Genomic DNA, 18,017 nt, shown 5'->3' with positions numbered 1-18,017 from the left:
AGTCTGACAGCCCTGCTTTAACACAGCTCAGCTAACATTAGCTCTATTTTGAAATGCTAAATAGAACTTATTTTTAATTGCAAATGGTTCAATAAGAAGAAATCAAGTTTCTTTAACTTAATGTTTGTGCAGTTAGACTCTTGCTTTAAATTTCCTCCTGATTGCCAGGTGAGTTTTTATAGTCACAGGCAAAGGTCGCATTGATCGTGATCCATGACTAACAAGCTCTAATCAGTTCACCGGTGATTCCAGGTGAACATGTCCGGTGAAACTTCCCTCGAGCTTTCCTGACCTATCGCGTTGCCAACATAACAGCGAGCATCGAGCTGTAGCTGGCAGAGACGCATCAGACAGGGAGAAAATCACAGAATTCAAATTGTGTGATAATTTCACAACTCAGAGACGTCCTGTTTGAGACACACTTTGCTAAAACATAGTGCTGAATAAAAATACTGGAACACTTACAGAAGGCATCAGATTTGGAACAAAATAGGCAGCATGTCACTGGCAGAGAACAAAATCACACCAAAAATTAAACTTTAAGCAGGCTGATGTGGCTCAGCCATGTCTATAGTCCCCACATGGAAATACACTCCTGGCAATCCCACAGTGGATGTCGTCTTGAGGGTTGTACTCCCAAACCTGGAACAAGGCATCAGTGAGCTATTGGGCAGTCTGTGGTGCAGGTCTGAGGAATGGGACGGCTAGTCGATGGAATCAGTGCCCTCGTCGTCCTCAGTGAAGCTGTGGTGCACCAGGACGAACCCACTCACCCACTGCACCATCATATCTGACAAGGAAACAGATTTGAACACTCATGCTGTTAACACGTTTGTGGAACCGCTCATGAAAATGGCTCGCCAGACCATTATTGACCCACTGTCAAACTGGTCGGAGGATGATGCAGGAAGCTTAACATTCAAAGAGTCACCAGACTCGTCCCACCTGTCACTCAGTGTAGACCTGCTCTCACCTGTGAAGAGAACAGCACAGGGTACGCTAAACTGGGAGCTCCCGCTATTGTCGCGGAGCCTGAAACGCCAGCACGCTGAAATGATCAAGTGTTTCCTGCGCTTTGCTGCACTGGGCCCATTTGGTGTACGGTTTAACTGCTCCAATCGTTTTGTAGTTTTGGCTGCAAAACAACTCAAATCCCCCAAATCTAATATTTAAGAAATATTGTACAAAAATATCTGAAGACTGACCTGATCTCAGGAAATTTAGTTCTCATCTGTCCAAATGTTTGCAATCGTTGGTGGATACTGTTTAATATTCCAGGCCGCTGTGAAAACAGGTGAACACTGGAGCAAGCAAAGCTCAAGAACGCAGATAAATATTGAAAAAAAGTCATGTTTTAGAAGAACTCACTACAGGTGACAAGTTTCATAACATGAAAAATATACATCAGTATTTTGTCTTTATACATTAGGCAAAACTGCAATAGTGAGCAGAGTAATGATGAATTTGAATCTTTGAGAGGAAAGAGCGACAAAACCAAACCGGCGTACACGCTGTACACACAAGCACTCAAACGTCCACAAACAAAATCCCAGAAACATTCAGCAGAAAACCAAAAAACCAACAAAACCATAAAACAAAGCATGCATAACAATTCCTACCGAGGACGATACAGACGATGGAGAGAGGCGCTGCTAAAAAATAAAACAATATCCGAGGAGGACGACGCGTTTTTATCAGGGTATCAAAAATGAACGTGTACACTCCAAACTAGGGGGGTTATTGCTACACCAAATTGTTACCGAATTATACAGTCGCTGTATACAGTCCCAGTCATACTACAGGTGGTAGTTTCTATATTTGCCTGGTTTTTTGACATTTTTAAGACTTAATCAACGCAGGATGAAGTGGCCGAGCTTTTTATTGGGAGGCACTTTTGAAAAGAAAAGACCAACAAAATTTAGCATGCACAAAAAAAAAAGAGGGGGTGTAAGACTGAATATAGAGAGAAAATCATTCAGCTGCCTGTGATGCTGAGCAATAAAGGACCCAGAGGACAGCTGTGTATTCCTTAGTCACATCATTCACGTCTTGCTGGGACTGAACAAGCTCTTCACAGGTGACATTCCTCCAAACGCATCCGTGTTAACGGCTCCTATGAAAACAATCTAAAGAGAACTAATCCATGCCGGGGCTGAGAGAAGGAAAATGGACAAAAAGAAATGAACCCGCGCTATTTCATTTGGTCTAAATGTCTGGATGGATGGAAAGGGAGCGTATATATTATCCGGTTTAGTCTGTGCTATATACATGTCTTTACAATATCTTCCTGAATGTTGAAGCAGTTCATAGCCTTGAAAAATCTTTTATCATCTTCTGGGTTTTTTTCTTGTTTTCTTTTTTTCAGTTGGCACTTGCTTGGCGATTTTCCGTCAGCCTTGGTAGTCCTTGTTATGTTTCTATTGCAGCCTACAGTAGCCAGTCTGTTCCTGCCAAAATAAAGGAGGACAAGCCTGGCGACAGGGTGGAAGAGTGCAGGAAACAGTGCCGTGTTGATTTTCAATTGGAGACCTGCGGGAAACAACAAATGGCCGGAAAAAACACAAGTTAGGACCACGAGTCGACGACAGGCGACATGCTCAGTACTGTGCAACAGTCTCAAAGCTCGCCTTCATTTCTTTAGATTTGGCGAGGAAAATGGCAAACAGGTGTAGTGAGTTATTGGACCATGTGCAAACATACATGGGATACATCAGGCAAAAAAGGCGACTGAGCAATTTTAATGAACTCATCCTTTGCTCTTTAACACAGCCTGAAATCTCTTCAAATGTGAAGCTTTGTCTAAGCGGCCGTCAGCAGCAGTTCTCCAGGCTGCTACAAACAGCAGCTCTTCTTTGGATGTTCACTGCCTTTCGTTTCATTCTGTCAAGATCAGTTGGACTGTGTGTTTTTCTATCCACACACTGTATCGCCTGTGTTTTAGACGTCACTGCCACCCTGAAACATTAAGCTGCTGCCAGTCAGACACTTTGCACATGGTGCTGCATGGCGGAGCAAAGTCTGCCAGTACTTTGCCTCTTACCTGTAGTTATTTTTATTTAATTTAATAACTGTACAGTACTCTGTTTATAGTAACCATTGTCCTTAATGTAAATCTGTAAGAAAGATTGTGTATGTTTCTGTTCCGTGTCCTGTTTGTTTGTATATGTGTCTTTTTGGCTGCTGTTACAACCAAATTTCCCCTTGTGGGACAATTAAAGGATTATTCTGTTCTATTCTACTTCTGTGTTCATGCTTCAGTTTTGATAGGATCGTCAACATCGTGAGCTGACATGCAACCACGTTGTTTATCTAAGCACGGCACAGACATTCAGAGCCGTGCGTCTGTCCTGACCTCCTCTGTACACACGGAAACGTTGAACCACCAATTTATCATTTGGATTCAAATTTGTCTGGTTCATTGGAAGCAAACTGTTGGCGCCTCAAGACTTTAGCACAGCACGCCATTTATTTATTCATTTGGGGTTTTTTAACGCTTTCATCAAGTGTAAGCAGACAAAACTAGGAGTGCTGCTAATATTTATCCTAAATCTTTTACAGTTGTGAATTTGTTTACCAGTATATTACTATAAACGTTCTTGTTTTGAGCCAACTGAATTGTCTTAATGGAGAATCTGTGGTGGTGCTCTCCAGATTAAGTTTAGGGATGACTGAACAATCCTTACCCTGAAAACATGAAGCCCAGAGCCGTGCTGAGCATCACTCAAACGCAGTCTCTTGGCTTTTTCGTACACAACGGGCAACTTTCCTTTTGAATGCGCCGTGTCTGTCCTCCCGCCATTCTTTCTGCAGGGGGACGTTTACACAAAATGTTAAAATCAGAAAGATTCACTCACGACTGGACTTTTATAGAAATGTTTGGATTGAATAAAAGGACACATGCAAAAGATCTTTACACAGTCAGACTTACTGCAGCATCCACATTGGCTGGCGAGTCACCGTTTGGGTCTGCCAGCATAGAGATAACACTAATCATGATGGTTTCCACAGTGTGGATAGGCAGCCAGCGCTCCTCTGGTTTCTCGTAGCCATATTTGTCCTCCCCAGGCTCGTGTAAAATAGAAATACATACATCGCCGTTCTTGTCAACTGGAGATGAAGAAAGAAAGATTACTAATATTTTGTGAAGTAGAAAATGCTCTCATTGGAAAGTGTGTACGTTGCTTTTCACTGCCTGCTCCTGCTAAGTGGCCAAATGTGTGTGTCCACAAACTTTCCCACTGGTTAGTCCTTATTTTCCTTAGACCTTATTTTAAAGGTCTGAGAAAATAGTTCCCATAGTCAGTGGGATTACTGCTGAGGTCGCACTGGTTCTTGATTTTACTGAATTTTATCTGGCTGCTGTTTACGTGCTCGTGCATCAGTGGCCTTTATGTCTCTGCGTGTGTTTACAGTCTTTGCTGCCACTTTTGAAAAAGAGGCTTTTACCTCCATCAGGATAAACACACCATGTAGTAAAGATGGCAAAATAATTTTAATCAACAGTAGAGTCACAATAAAACTAATAACATGTAACATTAACACAAAGATCATACAGCCTTCATTTCGTAAGCTTAAAAACATTTATAATAACACTGATAGCATGTTTCACCGGTACCTACCGTTAGGGTGCCAAATATCTGTGATAAATTTCATTTTAGGTGGCCTGAGAGGGTAGTCTTTGGGAAAGGTCAGATGAGCTTTAAACACACCACCTTCACTGTGGGGGGAGGGGGAAAGATGAAAAAAATCAGCATGATAGGTACCAAAGTTTAAAAACAAATCCACACAGGCCAAAACTCATCTCAACCCATACACAAGACAGGGAGACTCACTACAGGGTGTCTGGAGGCCCAATGATAAGGACTTCCCATCTGTAGAGATCACTATCCTCGATCAGGCCTGCTGAGAATCCCTCCACTGGGTTTTTGTTCAGCTCTGAATATAAAAAAATCAAAGTCATTCACTATGACATACAGCACACTACCTCCACTACATAACCTACGTGCATTACACTGTTCTTCAGGTGGCTGAGGTGACAACATGACACTCAGAGGGGCTTGAGTGAGAATGAGCATATTGCTCAAACTACTTAGCAGTTCCCACCTATGTTACCAATTTGCCATGAACACCCAACATTGCATCAAGAATGGCAGCGCTCACTGTAAACAACATTTTAAACAACTGTAAATCTGTGCTCATGAGTCGGACTAAATGTCGATTTTTTTACATCATAATACATTAAGTGGACTTTGGGATTATCGATCGAGCAGCCGTTTGATAAAACAGTTTAACCTTTTACATAACATGATGGAAGAATTTGTTTTTCTTGATAGGCCAAACAGAAACATTTCAAAGGAGCTGGCTCGGTGAAGTCTGATGCTTACTGATCATTATTTCAAGGCTTATAAGAATCACAAGCATTAATTGTAGACTGCAGATCGTATGAATGTACAACAAAGAAAGGCAGCCTTTTTATCAATGCAATAGCCCTGCGACACGAAATCCGTGGAGCTTTAATTTCCTGAATTAATCTACAACCCTTGCTCCAAAATATGGAGGTTTAGGTCAATTACCGGTCACCTTGAAGGGCAGAATGTGGGGACAAGTATAAAGGTGGACCCAGTGACCCTTACAGTCTCCATGCGAAATTTTCATTTTAAACAAAACCTGAAACACGTCATCAGTGCTACAAACCTAAAACATTATACAGCGCCTGTTCGACGCAGCTACTTTTGAAAGGTCGCTAATTTTAGAGTGGCTAAATATAATTCGCAGCTGACCCTGCTAAAAGAGCGAATTGAGGTAATGCGAGATTAACGTTAGCTTAGCGCGTTGACGCTAACAACAGTGACAGCGGCTAGCGTTAGCCTACAGTTAGCTAGCTGGTTAAACACGTTAATTCTGCGGTGAGTGGTAGGGACATGTTCTAACTTCTGAAACTGTACTTACATTTATGCGTAAAATGTCCACTAATATCACACTGATCACGTAACTGCTAAACGTCATGTTAAAAAACGAGAAACACTACTTGGCTCCTCGGTTAAAAATACATGTAAACACATTAAGTCAGTCGAGCCAGCTACAGGCTAACATTAGGCTCAGTGATTTGAGCTAGCCTCGTAATAGAAAGTCGCTGGGACTTCTGACAGCGGCTTTCATCTGCAAACAGGACGCAGTGTCGAAAGGCACACACACAAATCACTTGGTCTCCTGAAACACTGAAGACTTTCATTTACTAAACGAGGGAGGTGTTTGTTTGCTCCCACTGTTGTAATCCCCAGGCAGTTCTTTTGTCATTCGGATCTTAACGTTAATGCAGAATGTTCAAGAAAACAGTTTGCGCCAGCACCACGGTTTCAATCAAAGCCGCGGCACCGCTGTCGTTAGCTCGGCACCCAGCATCAGTTAACATGACGGTTTAATTACCTGCAAGCTGTCTCCGGAGTAACAGCGCTGACTGAGGCTCTGTCATACTTATACCAATGTAATGCAGCTATGTTCGATGTTAATATTTCGCGGTAACAGCGTTAATTTAATGTTCACTTAACAGGACTCTGTTCCTTCTATTTTCCGTTTAGCATTCCCGTCATTATTCTTCTTCGCCGCCTTCCCCTGCCGCTATCGTTTCTTCTTCGTTGATTTGTTTGGGGGAACTTCGCGTCCTCAGTGATGCATTACTCCCACCTTGCGGATAGGGTTTTACTTGCAGTGTTCATATTATTAAGTGTGCCTATGCCAAGAGCAGCGTTGGGGAGTAACGGAATACATGTACCGCCGTTACGTATTTAAAATACAAAATATGAGTAACTGTATTCCGTTACAGTTACCGGTTAAAAAGGTGGTATTCAGAATACAGTTACTTTGTTGAAATAAATGGATTACACTGCGATACTTTCCTGTTTCATTTTGTCGCGGGTCAGGACTGTTTGGGTTTTGTTTGACAGCTGTTCCAGGCGGCAGCGTTACGGTTGCCATGGTTACAGGGCGACACGCTCTCTCTCTGCGACTGTGTGTTTCCTGGGTGAGAGAGGCCTTTTCGTTGTTGTTGTTGTTGTTGTTGTTGTGCTAAGCTAACAGGCAGAATGCTACAAGCATAGCTCTAAAGAATGTAGCATCATGGGCAGTGTAGTCCGTGCTGCAGGGAGAATGGACTGCCATACACGTTATGTGTCTGTGAGCGCGAGGAGGGAGAAAAAGGGGAGTGGAAAGGTACGAGCTGTCATGGAGGAAAACGGGAGCTGGAAGCATGTAAATATAATAATAACCACTGCAGCCAAGAAGACAGCCTGACGAGCCCAGCTGTAAGTAAGCTATTAAGACTCGACTGTACACCGTGTTCGTGTTTTCCTCCGAAAACAATAAGTTCCGTTGGAGCCTTTCAACGCCTCTCTCTGTCTCTCGCAAGAAAAGTTGACCCACACAACAAAGTAAAGCTATTTTTCGGCTACGAGCCGACAGGGACCCCGCCGTATTAGTCAGAGGTCCCTTTACTACAGTTTGGAGTCGCGGACCTTCAGTAATAGTAATAAATCACACAGCAATAGTACATTCATGTTGTTGTAAAAAGCATGATAATATATTAAGTAATCCAAAGTATTCAGAATATGTTACTGTCATTGAGTAACGTAACAGAATACGTTACAGAATACATTTTGGGGCATGTATTCTGTATTCTGTAATGGAATACATTTTAAAAGTAACCTTCCCAACCCTGGCCAAGAGACACACTTATTACTATTCCTCAGATTTATTCTTCTTCTTATTATTATTATTCCTCAGTTTCCGCCTGAAATTTTACAGTGTAACTCACCCCACAGTTTTGAGACATATTAATATTTAATGCAAATTTTTGCCCATTGAAATGAATGGGAAAGATTTATTTGTGGTGTGTTGGCTCCATCTCTTGGTCCCATTGAAACGAATTTCAAACTTCATTTGTGGTGTGTTGCCTCTCTCCAGTGGTATGTTGGCTGTGGTACGGCCTTGTCTACCCTTATTTGTATTACCGTAATGACGACAATATCAACGGCGCGCACAGCGTCCAGGAACCGTTGAAATTTTTAAGGTTGCATGAACCATTGAATAGTTATGGTAATCGCAAGGGCGTATGCTTGGTGGAAAACTCCATATCCCACAATTCATAGCACGCCTCTGCTGAGTCAAACAATGGCGGCCACCACTTTGTTTTTATATTGCTTTATTAATGTTTCTAGGCGAGACACGCTCGTTTCATTGTATTCTTATGGTAAATGGCCTGTATTTATATAGCGCTTTACTAGTCCCTAAGGACCCCAAAGCGCTTTACATATCCAGTCACACACACATTCACACACTGGTGATGGCAGCTACATTGTAGCCACAGCCACCCTGGGGCGCACTGACAGAGGCGAGGCTGCCGGACACTGGCGCCACCGGGCCCTCTGACCACCACCAGTAGGCAACGGGTGAAGTGTCTTGCCCAAGGACACAACGACCGAGACTGTCCGAGCCGGGGCTCGAACCGGCAACCTTCCGATTACAAGGCGAACTCCCAACTCTTGAGCCACGATCGCCCCATTAAGGTTAGTTAGTAGAGTTGCCAACCATCCCGTGCAAACGGAATGCAAAGACTCGGTGTCTCAGCTAGACTTATTTTTCATTTATATGGGCTGATTATTCATTTATTCGTTTTAGTAACGGTATAAACAGTGAAAGGTGGTGGGTTGTCCAGATGCTGGTCGATGTGGAAAAAATAACTCAGTTGTTTGGTGGTGGCTAACGCGGAGCTACAACAGAGAGCAGCTAGCCACCGGTGTATGACAGAAAGGACATGCGAGAAACTGAGAGATACGAGGCGGCCGCCGAGCGACCGGGCATGGCTTACCTGGCGGTTCTCTGTCTCGTTTCACCCCCTCCTCCTCTCTCTCGCGCGCGCCGCCGGTGAACTGAATTTCAGGTAAGAGGTTATATATATTTTCGTTGTGCTGACGTTTTACAATTAGTTACAATAAGTCGTACTGCGTGCTAGCTAGCATGACAGACTTTCTATACAGCTGGTGCCTGCTGTGTTACTGATGGTGAACTTTATTGTATTCATAAGGTTAGTTTCCAACCGTCCTGTGCAAACAGAATGTCCCGCATTCAGAGAAAATATTACGCGTTTCCTGTTGAGCTGAAAAGGAACACAGTTTGTCCCGGACTTCAGCTACAATGGAAAAAGACACAAAGCTGGAGTTACTCTGTGGTTACCTGCACAGCGGACTCTTCCCCTGTCATTCTCTCGCCTGTTGCAACTTCAGTCATGAAACTGATCAATGATCAGCTGATGGCTGTTCTCTGGTGTTTGTTTATCACCCACTTTGCGCCATAAACAACAGCAGCAGTTTAAGCTTGATCAGCTGCTGTTAGAATTCATTTGATTTTAATTTCTAGTATCAGCTGATGTTTGATGGAGCCACAGCTGTAAAAGCTGCTGGTCGAAACCAGGAGACGTCCTTACTGAATCATCAGAGCTGTGATGGAGAAACAGGTTTACCTTTTAGGTGACATGAATGAGTTGAAGTTATGAACTGTTTCTGAGAGACAAATAACACCAGGATCCTTTTCTATGTAGCTGACAGCTGGTAACTGTGCAGGGGCAGGTCTAGCAAAGTGTTGCCAGGGGGCAGGTAGGGCATTAACAGGGAGAGGGGGGCACAAAGAAATACTTTTCTTTCTTACTCTCATATAAAATATTTAGCTTTTATTAAATAGTTATCTGAATCTTACAACCAAAGTTTGTATAATAATACACGAGATTGGCTGTAGACCATTGTTAATAATTCAGAACACTGTGTAAAAATAACAAAAAGTGAATGCAAAAGTGCACAAATATTTATTTTACGTGTTTGATGTGTGTGCCGGGGCGTGGTCTGCAGTGCCGCTGCAGGGGAGGCGGACCCACCTGAGCGGCATCTGCAATCACGCCTCTCAGGCGTAAAGTCCATGCTGTCTCGGCTGTTGTTTTGGTATGTGTCGGGCTGTGAGATGAAAAGCTACAGCCGGCTGTGTGGGTACACCAACCATGTGTGAAAAGTGGTCCATAAAGTAATGCTACAAAGCGTGTTCATGCAAACATTGTTGGGTCTGCCGTGGTACAATGGGACTTCTGCTCATGAACCTCTGCGCACAGCGTCTGCAAATCGGGGCTGTACGAAGTCACCTCATCTTTACACAAAACTGTAAGCTGTGATCTGTGAGGCGCGAGCGGTGGTTGGTTTTACCATAGTTCATGGTGGAGAATGGCTGCTCTGCTGAGTTTTGCTCTCTGTAGCCGTATGAATGGCAAACTACACTGATTAGCAGCGGCATAGGCACACTTAAAATTTCTTCTGAAATAGAATATTCTTCTTATTGTTGTTGTTGGCGTGATTTTATTTTTCGTGCACTATTGAAATGATCGTATTTCATTTTCACATTTCTCTCAATTACTTCCAGGGTTTGCCTTTTACCCTTGCACCTCCTGTTAATTATACATTATGTTACATTATACGTGTAGATAGATACTTTAAAAGTGCCAGAGGTACATAGTGAGGGCTTTTTACTGAGACATAATTTTACTGTGAAAAATGTGAAAAATAAAATTTGAAATTAGGTTAATGAATGTCTGGTATGTAGAAATGAAATAAAGGCAACAGAATGCTGAAACTACAGTGAATCTATTCCTTCTGACAAACCTTCAATCAATAAAAATAAAAATACTGCAGGAATTTTGCATCAGGCTTCAACATAGCTTGATATCAATTTCTGATTTTCTTGTTGATAAACACTTTTCAAATAAAAGGTGGAAACAGTAGATTTAAATGGCATTTTATTTTATAAATAAATAATTTTAAGACATTAAGATAAGCAAAGCAGTAAGATGTTCTCATGCTTTACTGCATATTGTTAGTGGACATATTTTCTGATCTTAAGAAGAAAGCTCTTAAGGTGAAGAAAGCTCTGACACACTGACTGACTTGCAGCCATTTCTCACTGATCTGAAGAGCGAGGCAGGAAGTTGATTTCTAGATAAGAGTCAGCACTTCCAAGCAGAGGGGACCACATATGTGACACATGCTGTACTTGATCTAATGAGATTTGAAAGCAAACAGCTGCTTTGGTGACTCCGCAGTTAAATGTAGACCTTCACATTCAGCATGACTGCACCAGTTTCCTGTCAGTAAGCCTGGTGTTTTAGAGCCTTTCAGGCATCCTATTGCTGCCAAAGGCATCGTCTTATTTGTCTTAACCTCAGAAGAAAGAAAGAAAAAGGTTTTACATACTTGAACCCTTTCATGCATAGTGGTCACTACAGTTACAGCTGTTCAAAGGCTGTTTTTGTGTATTTGTGTCAGTGTTGATGGTATACTTGCACATAAACCTCTACATACACATCAGTGTCCACCTAAATGCATAAAGATGATGAACTCTCTCCCTCATACATTAAGAACTGTGGACTCGGTGGTTGTTTTTTAAAAAAAACCCTCAAAACTCACCTTTTTAAAACTGTTTTTGGTTAAATGTTTGCGTGTTTTATATTGTCTGTTTTACCTTTTTATTATTTGTTATCTTATGTGCAGCACTTTGTGATTCTGTCTAGAAAGGTGCTACATAAATACAATCGTGTTTATTTATTTATAATAAAAATACTTCAGAAAAAATCCAGGTTGAGGTCGTCGTCATCATTCATGAAAGGGTTAAAGGTTTTTAATGGCTCATATTATTATTTTTATTATTATTATAATATTATTTCTTTCTTTTTTTTACATGTACATGACCCCAGTGTCAAAGTGAACAGTAGTTTGTAGAGCAGTGGTTTTGATGAGTCACTGGAAACTGAAACTAAAGCGAGTGTTTTCTTTCTGTCAGAAATAACCTCTCAGTCCTGAGATAACAGATGAAATGTAAAGGTTTGATAAGGCAGGTGTTTCCAGAGCAGAGCAGGACCACCTTTTAATCTCTCCTGAAATTGGATGGCAGGTTGCACACGTATAGTTTAGCTACTAACTTAACTGATCCGTTTGCCTTGCTGTCATGTGAGTGTAAGGCTGTGGACGGTGAATCAGACTAGTAAAAAGTCAAATGAGTACATTTATTGCTTTATTTTGTGCTAAGTTTCTTAAAAAAGAAACACAAAGTGGAAAATGTCCATGACGTCTGGCTGGTCTGTGCCATTGCTTCACTAAGACAGATATGTGTGAAACCCTGCATGACCAACCCTCAGTGGGCTGGCCCTGTCGCTAACTTAATATAACTCGAGTCGTCCCAAAACTGAGGTCCCTGTTAGCGTCTTCATGCCTCAGAGCCATTCAGAGTCACATTGTTCTCTCGCAGCTGCACATCTGTAGGAATGAGATAAGAGGATTTAAAGTAAAACCAAACATCAGCAAGTCGGTGAGTCACCTGTAATTCACATTTTGCATGGTTTTAAATACCCGTATGATGGGAACACAGCTGCATTGTAAGATTACAGCTGTGCTGCACAGTGTTGTTTTGGGACAGAAGAGTTCATAAACAATGCTCTTAGTGTTGTCCCTCACCCTGGTTGGGCTGAAATATCTGAGGCGCACTGTTGCAGACGCCAAGGTTACATTTTTATACGCTCCGACTCGCTGTGTCTATTTTCTACATATGCATAAACTTGCTATAATTAAAAGATGCTTTAACCTTTCTGTCGCGGTTTTAAGAACTGGAAAATAAGCTGCATTTAGAGAACAACCTTCTTCTCCTTTCTCTGTTATTTTGACACTGTTGCAAAAATATCTTCTTGGTTGTGTAATTACTTTCTGTCATAAGGGCTGTTTCTAAAGTCTTTCTACAGCTCGCATGAATCAAATTTGCTAAAAGCTGCATCGCTTGAACCTGAAGACAGCGACTTAATGAAAGCAGGACTGTGTGTCTGCACTATATTGTCATTCTCGAGCTCTGTGGAGCATCTGTGCACGAGTTTTAACATTAGGTCATCTCATTCAGCTGAAGGGAGAGCAGCTAGCTATGGAGCCACGGGCATCAGTCACATCCTTCAAGGACATCCCAGTACGCCGATGGAGCCTGCGTTCCAGCTGCAGTCTACCTTATGGCTCTTTTGCAAACAGCCTGGCGTCTCTCGCACCCGATGCTGAGGAGAAACCTGCCATATCGCCCAAGCGCGCCTATGTCACTATGTTTGTGCTTTGCTACGTCAACTTGCTCAACTACATGGAGCGGTACACAATAGCAGGTTGGATGATTTCTTTGTCGATACACACTATTTACTGCTTCCAGTTGGGCAGGGCTTGCACTGAATGGTGTTTCTGGCCTTACAGGCGTCCTTACAGATATTCAAATATTCTTTGATATAAAGGACAGCACCGCTGGACTTCTGCAGACAGGTATGATGAAGCAGCTGTTTGACAAACACACAGAAGCACTGATGGAGATCAAATTTGTTTTGCTTTTTTCTTTTTAATGTAAGTGCATGGCAGACCCATGTGTCGTCAACTGCACATACAATCTGGCACCTAATTAAGCAGCGCTGTGTTTGGAGCTTTCACTGATCGTTGTGTGTTTACTGTGAACGAATGATGTCATTGAAAAGGAATAACTGATTCCATCAATTTTCAGTTTTCATCTGCAGTTTTCTCCTTTTGGCCCCTCTCTTCGGTTACCTTGGCGACCGCTACAATCGCAAATACATCATGATTGGCGGCTTGAGTGTCTGGCTTTTGACTGCAACCGCCAGCTCTTTTGTCAATGAATCGGTAAGTGAGGAGTATTTTACAAGGAATAACAAAGTAACACAACTTTGCATTGCTACGTGTTCACTTTGCTCCCTGCGTTGTTCTAATTCATCACACGTCTGTTGGAAAGGCTCCTGAATTTCAACATTTGGCTCAGTGTTTGTGGTTCAGGGTAGTTTTCTTACCAAACTCCATCAGCTGAGTCGCACTCTTGTGAGGCAGAAACTGAAAGTCCAAGACGGTTAACCTGCACCCCGTCAGACAATCTGAATTATTAAATTAAAAGAATGAACAATTTGTCTTCATTGGGTTTAAAAAACTTTATTGTCATCTGGCTCTATAGAAACATACAGCTGTGTCATAACCACGCTGACAAATGTTAAGCTGTCGGGTGAGGTTTTATCAGATCGAGACGTCTGAGAAGAAAAGTCACAAAGCTGGTCTGCAGAGGTTACGCAGAGTTTCTGAATTCAACACTGGAAATTCCAGCCCAGCGCTTGACAGCATTTTATAGTCTGTGGTATCAAAGGTTTCAGTGAAGTAAAGTGAGGACGGCACAATAAGTTATTAAGTTAGTCTGAGGTGACCAAACTATGTTGGTGAGGAGGCGCGCTGCGCTCTGTGATCACACTGGAACCCATCAAGCGATTCATTTTTGCATCAGTGCAGCTTTTTCTACAAAACAGTCTGTTTGTGTATTCACATTTGATATCCTTCGAAGTGGTTTAACTACAGGGGGAGAGACTCCTCCATCACATTCAGCTGTAGTTTTGACAGGCGCAGAGTTAAGAGGGAGTTTCAGGGAGTGGGAGCTGTGACACTCAGTGGGGTCTGAGATCATTTCCCCATGTTTGTGTTGAAAATGCATCAGAGGTTTGTGGTACCTTATCTGCAGACTGATTGTGCTGATGACTCTCCGTGCATGTAACCATGTGCGCTTGACAGAAAACATGTTGAATGTCTTTGATGTTTTTGTCTATGCAGCAATTCTGGCTTCTCGCCCTGCTGCGAGGCTTGGTCGGGACCGGAGAAGCCAGCTATTCCACCGTCGCTCCGACCATCATAAGCGATCTCTTTACTGGGGGCAAAAGGAGCATCATGATCTGCATCTTCTACATCTTTATCCCTGTTGGAAGGTAAACAGGTGTTTTTCTTTTTGCACGCTTTAACAGTTTCATTCAAATGATGCGCTGCTGCTGCTGCGCTGCTGCACGGCTGAAAGTGTTGCTGAATGTTGGGTGGATGTTTGGTAGGTTTCTCCTCACCACAGTTGTTTCATGTGCAGAGCTGGTGTTGCAATGAGTGGTGACACAGCAGTGACTCTAGATTTAGGTTTCCGTACGTTATCGCCCGTCTTAATCTCTCACTTGTTAAGATGTCATATGGCGATATGAGCTTGTTTGTGCATCATGATCACACTATTGCCTGTTTGCAGCGGTCTTGGGTATATAACAGGGCGTGGCTTTGCATCTCTCACAGGGGACTGGCACTGGGCTCTGAGGGTGAGAACATTTTTCTTATTCACGATGCAGAAGTGCGATTTGATTCAAAGTGATGCTGGATTATTTGGCTCTGTTCTCAGATCACACCCATCATGGGCGCAGTGGGACTCATTTTGATGATCGTTTTGTGCCCCAACCCGCCGAGAGGCGCTGCAGAAACCCACGGAGAGGGTGTGACTGAGCAGAGCTCTTACTTGGAGGATGTCAAATATCTTCTGAAGAAGTACGATTTATATTTTGCCCTTGCAAGCGTGAAAAAACCCAAACAAATGGTGTTTGCTTCTAAACAATCTTGTCTTCCTGGTTCTCTGACCTCAGTAAAAGTTACGTGTGGTCATCGTTGGGAGTGACGGCCCTGGCCTTCCTCACCGGGGCGCTGGCTTTCTGGCTGCCGAACTTTTTGTCCCGAGCTCGTGTCTATCAGAAACTCAGCGACAAACCAGGTGACTCCTCGGACAGGTATAGCATGACCTTTTCCCCACGTCGCTTACTTGCTCCAGCCTGAATCGGTGCAGTTTTGACCGTACTGTGTGCTCTCTTCTGCTTCCTGTGCAGTTACATCTTTGGTGCTGTAACGGTGGCCACGGGCATTCTGGGCGGGGCTCTCGGCACTAGTTTATCCAGACGGTTTAGAGACAAGGTGCCAAATGCTGATCCACTCATCTGCGCCGTGGGCATGCTTGGATCAGTGCCGTGCCTCTTTATCACCATCTTTGTGGCATCAGCAAGCATTCCCGCCACTTACGTAAGACGGACTTTGGAGCTATCCTCTGGCTGAGTATACCTCGAGGTGGTGACGTTGTTGGTTAGTCACTGAAGGCACAGCTTTAGGGCAAACTGTGATATTTAGGACAACATTAAGAAGACTGAGCATCCTTTAATGGTTCATCTGGCAAAATTCTCTTCAGATGGTTTCTGCTGGTGGACTTGTAGTGATGCAACATGCAGCAATAGGTCCAAACGTCAAAGAAAGCCTCCTTTTTCTTCTTTCATTTAAATTCTAGTCACAATGTCAAAGGTTCACATTCAGAGTAGAGAAGTTAAAGGCATCGGTTGAAATAAAACATCGTGAGCACCTGTTATGACTGAAACATGAAAGCAGCAGTGACTGTTTGTCTTGAACGTTTCAGGTGTTCATTTTCTTGGGCGAGCTGCTGCTCTCGTTGAACTGGGCGGTCTTGGCTGACATACTGCTGGTGAGCATTAACTCTGACAGTAAAAACCTCAAAGTGTCGGCTCAAATGTGACACGCCCCTTTTGCTCGTGCTTCTCGCTTCAGTATGTTGTCGTACCAACAAGGAGGGCGACAGCGGAGGCTCTGCAGATTACAGTCGGACATCTGCTGGGTGATGCTGGGAGCCCTTACTTATTAGGAGTGGTAAGAAAGTAAGCTTTAGGAGATCATCTCTGATTCTGTCACTGACCACTAACACCGATTTCATACCTGCACTGGTGTAGATCTCTGATGCTATATACCCAGGTAGCCCCGACAGGAACTTTGACAGTTTGAAGTACAGCCTGCTGCTCTGCCCCGTGGTCGGGATTGTCGGGGGAGTGTTTTTCGTCGTTACTGCCGTCTACATTGCTGAAGACAGGAAAGCAGTGCAGCAGCTGCTTGGAGGTAATAAAACACAAAAGACACAAACACCAAAAACTAAATGTTGAAGCGGCTTCCGAGTGTTAATTTGTGCAAGGACGCACAAAAAGTTGTCATTTCTTTTGTAACATGCATGCTTGTGCCCGTGTGTCTGAACAGTGGTCCTCTGTTCAAGCTCTAACTTCAGACAGCTCCTGTCCTCACACAGTTACAAACACATCCCCCTCATCTGCACACATGCTCCAATAACACTCTGGTGCTCTGGCAACTCAGAGGAAGAACTGGGCCACAGCTGATAAAGGACACATCGTGATCCTCGTTTGTCTCATCCTTTCCTTTCTGCGGCGCTGCTAAAGGCTCAAACAGCCGACTGAGTAGCTCTGCTGTGGTTCTACGTCTCAGATCCTTCACCAACCAGTGCGTGCAAGTGCGGCTTGCTTAATTTAGCATTTTTCAAACGTGTGTGTGTGTGTGTGTGTGTGTGTGTGTGTGTTTCGTTACCAGAGGAACCCCAACCACCGCAGCATCCTGCACCTGAGCCCTCGGTGGAGCTGAGCAACAGGGGAAATGTGTAACGTCTTGCAAAACGAGTCATGCAATGAATGTTAAGTTATGAGGCCCTGTTACACAGACGAACGGCTTTCAGTCTGTGCAGTGTTTAACACCACTTTTAAACGAGAGTCCGTTTTCACCTCAGTGTAATCTCACAGGAGAAGTTTGTCTTTTAAAATGGTCACATTGTTACCTCACAGCTCTCTGCAGTAGACTTGAAACGTGAATGCAGTTGTATTTTTCACTCTAAATGTTGTTGGTTATATTTCTATTAAATTTTCAAGCAAAACCTGCTCTCGAGTGTTGCTGAGTTACTCGCGCGTGCTTCAGTCTGCCGGTCGAACTAAAATAATAAGCTGACACTAAAATCTCAGTATTTCAAAGAAGACGTGTCTTTGACAATACTTCCAAGGATCATCACTGAAGTGACTCACTTATTTTTAATGCAAAAGAGGAGCATGTGTGGTTTGTACGGTGAAGCTTAGCTGCTCAATTCTGTCTACTGACCAGCAGGGGGCGACTTGATCTGACAAAGTGAAAATGATATAAAAGTATAGAGTGTTGTCTGTGTTATTAAGTACCACGAGTGTCTTGTGTTGTTTCTCGGTCAGAGTCGACCCTCATCTGGTTTAAAGAAGAAAAGCACCA

The 18,017-nt window shown here is 43.2% G+C and overlaps 2 protein-coding genes across 3 annotated transcripts; one reads left to right on the top strand and one right to left on the bottom strand.

Annotated features, from left to right (window-relative positions):
- Nucleotides 1-1,332: 1,332 nt before the first annotated feature.
- ube2g1a (ubiquitin-conjugating enzyme E2G 1a (UBC7 homolog, yeast)) lies at nt 1,333-6,663 on the bottom strand. Its single transcript, XM_085288108.1, has 6 exons — nt 6,427-6,663; nt 4,833-4,935; nt 4,620-4,717; nt 3,929-4,107; nt 3,684-3,804; nt 1,333-2,529 (listed from the first exon to the last, which is right to left on the bottom strand). The coding sequence occupies exons 1-5, from the start codon at nt 6,470-6,472 to the stop codon at nt 3,718-3,720; spliced, it is 513 nt and encodes a 170-aa protein (XP_085144234.1). The 5' UTR covers nt 6,473-6,663; the 3' UTR covers nt 1,333-2,529; nt 3,684-3,717.
- Nucleotides 6,664-7,041: 378 nt separating this feature from the next.
- Nucleotides 7,042-17,663, top strand: spns3 (SPNS lysolipid transporter 3, sphingosine-1-phosphate (putative)). Of its 2 annotated transcripts, none has more exons than XM_085288105.1 (13): nt 7,042-7,301; nt 12,973-13,219; nt 13,305-13,370; nt 13,603-13,739; nt 14,703-14,854; nt 15,154-15,220; nt 15,301-15,443; nt 15,539-15,679; nt 15,776-15,965; nt 16,351-16,416; nt 16,500-16,598; nt 16,679-16,841; nt 17,322-17,663. In XM_085288105.1, the coding sequence occupies exons 2-13, from the start codon at nt 12,994-12,996 to the stop codon at nt 17,390-17,392; spliced, it is 1,521 nt and encodes a 506-aa protein (XP_085144231.1). In that variant the 5' UTR covers nt 7,042-7,301; nt 12,973-12,993; the 3' UTR covers nt 17,393-17,663. The 2 variants fall into 2 exon arrangements, with proteins under 2 accessions (XP_085144231.1, XP_085144230.1); XM_085288104.1 differs by lacking the exon at nt 7,042-7,301 and adding an exon at nt 12,135-12,393.
- The last annotated feature ends 354 nt before the right edge of the window (nt 17,664-18,017 follow it).

The sequence above is a fragment of the Mchenga conophoros genome, linkage group LG10 (genome assembly GCF_057382185.1).
Source record: "Mchenga conophoros isolate Kocher_MC1m ecotype Shallow Benthic linkage group LG10, M_conophoros_male_GT1.1, whole genome shotgun sequence".
In the NCBI taxonomy this organism is placed as follows: domain Eukaryota; kingdom Metazoa; phylum Chordata; class Actinopteri; order Cichliformes; family Cichlidae; genus Mchenga; species Mchenga conophoros.
This window is presented reverse-complemented; position numbering and strand designations above follow the sequence as displayed.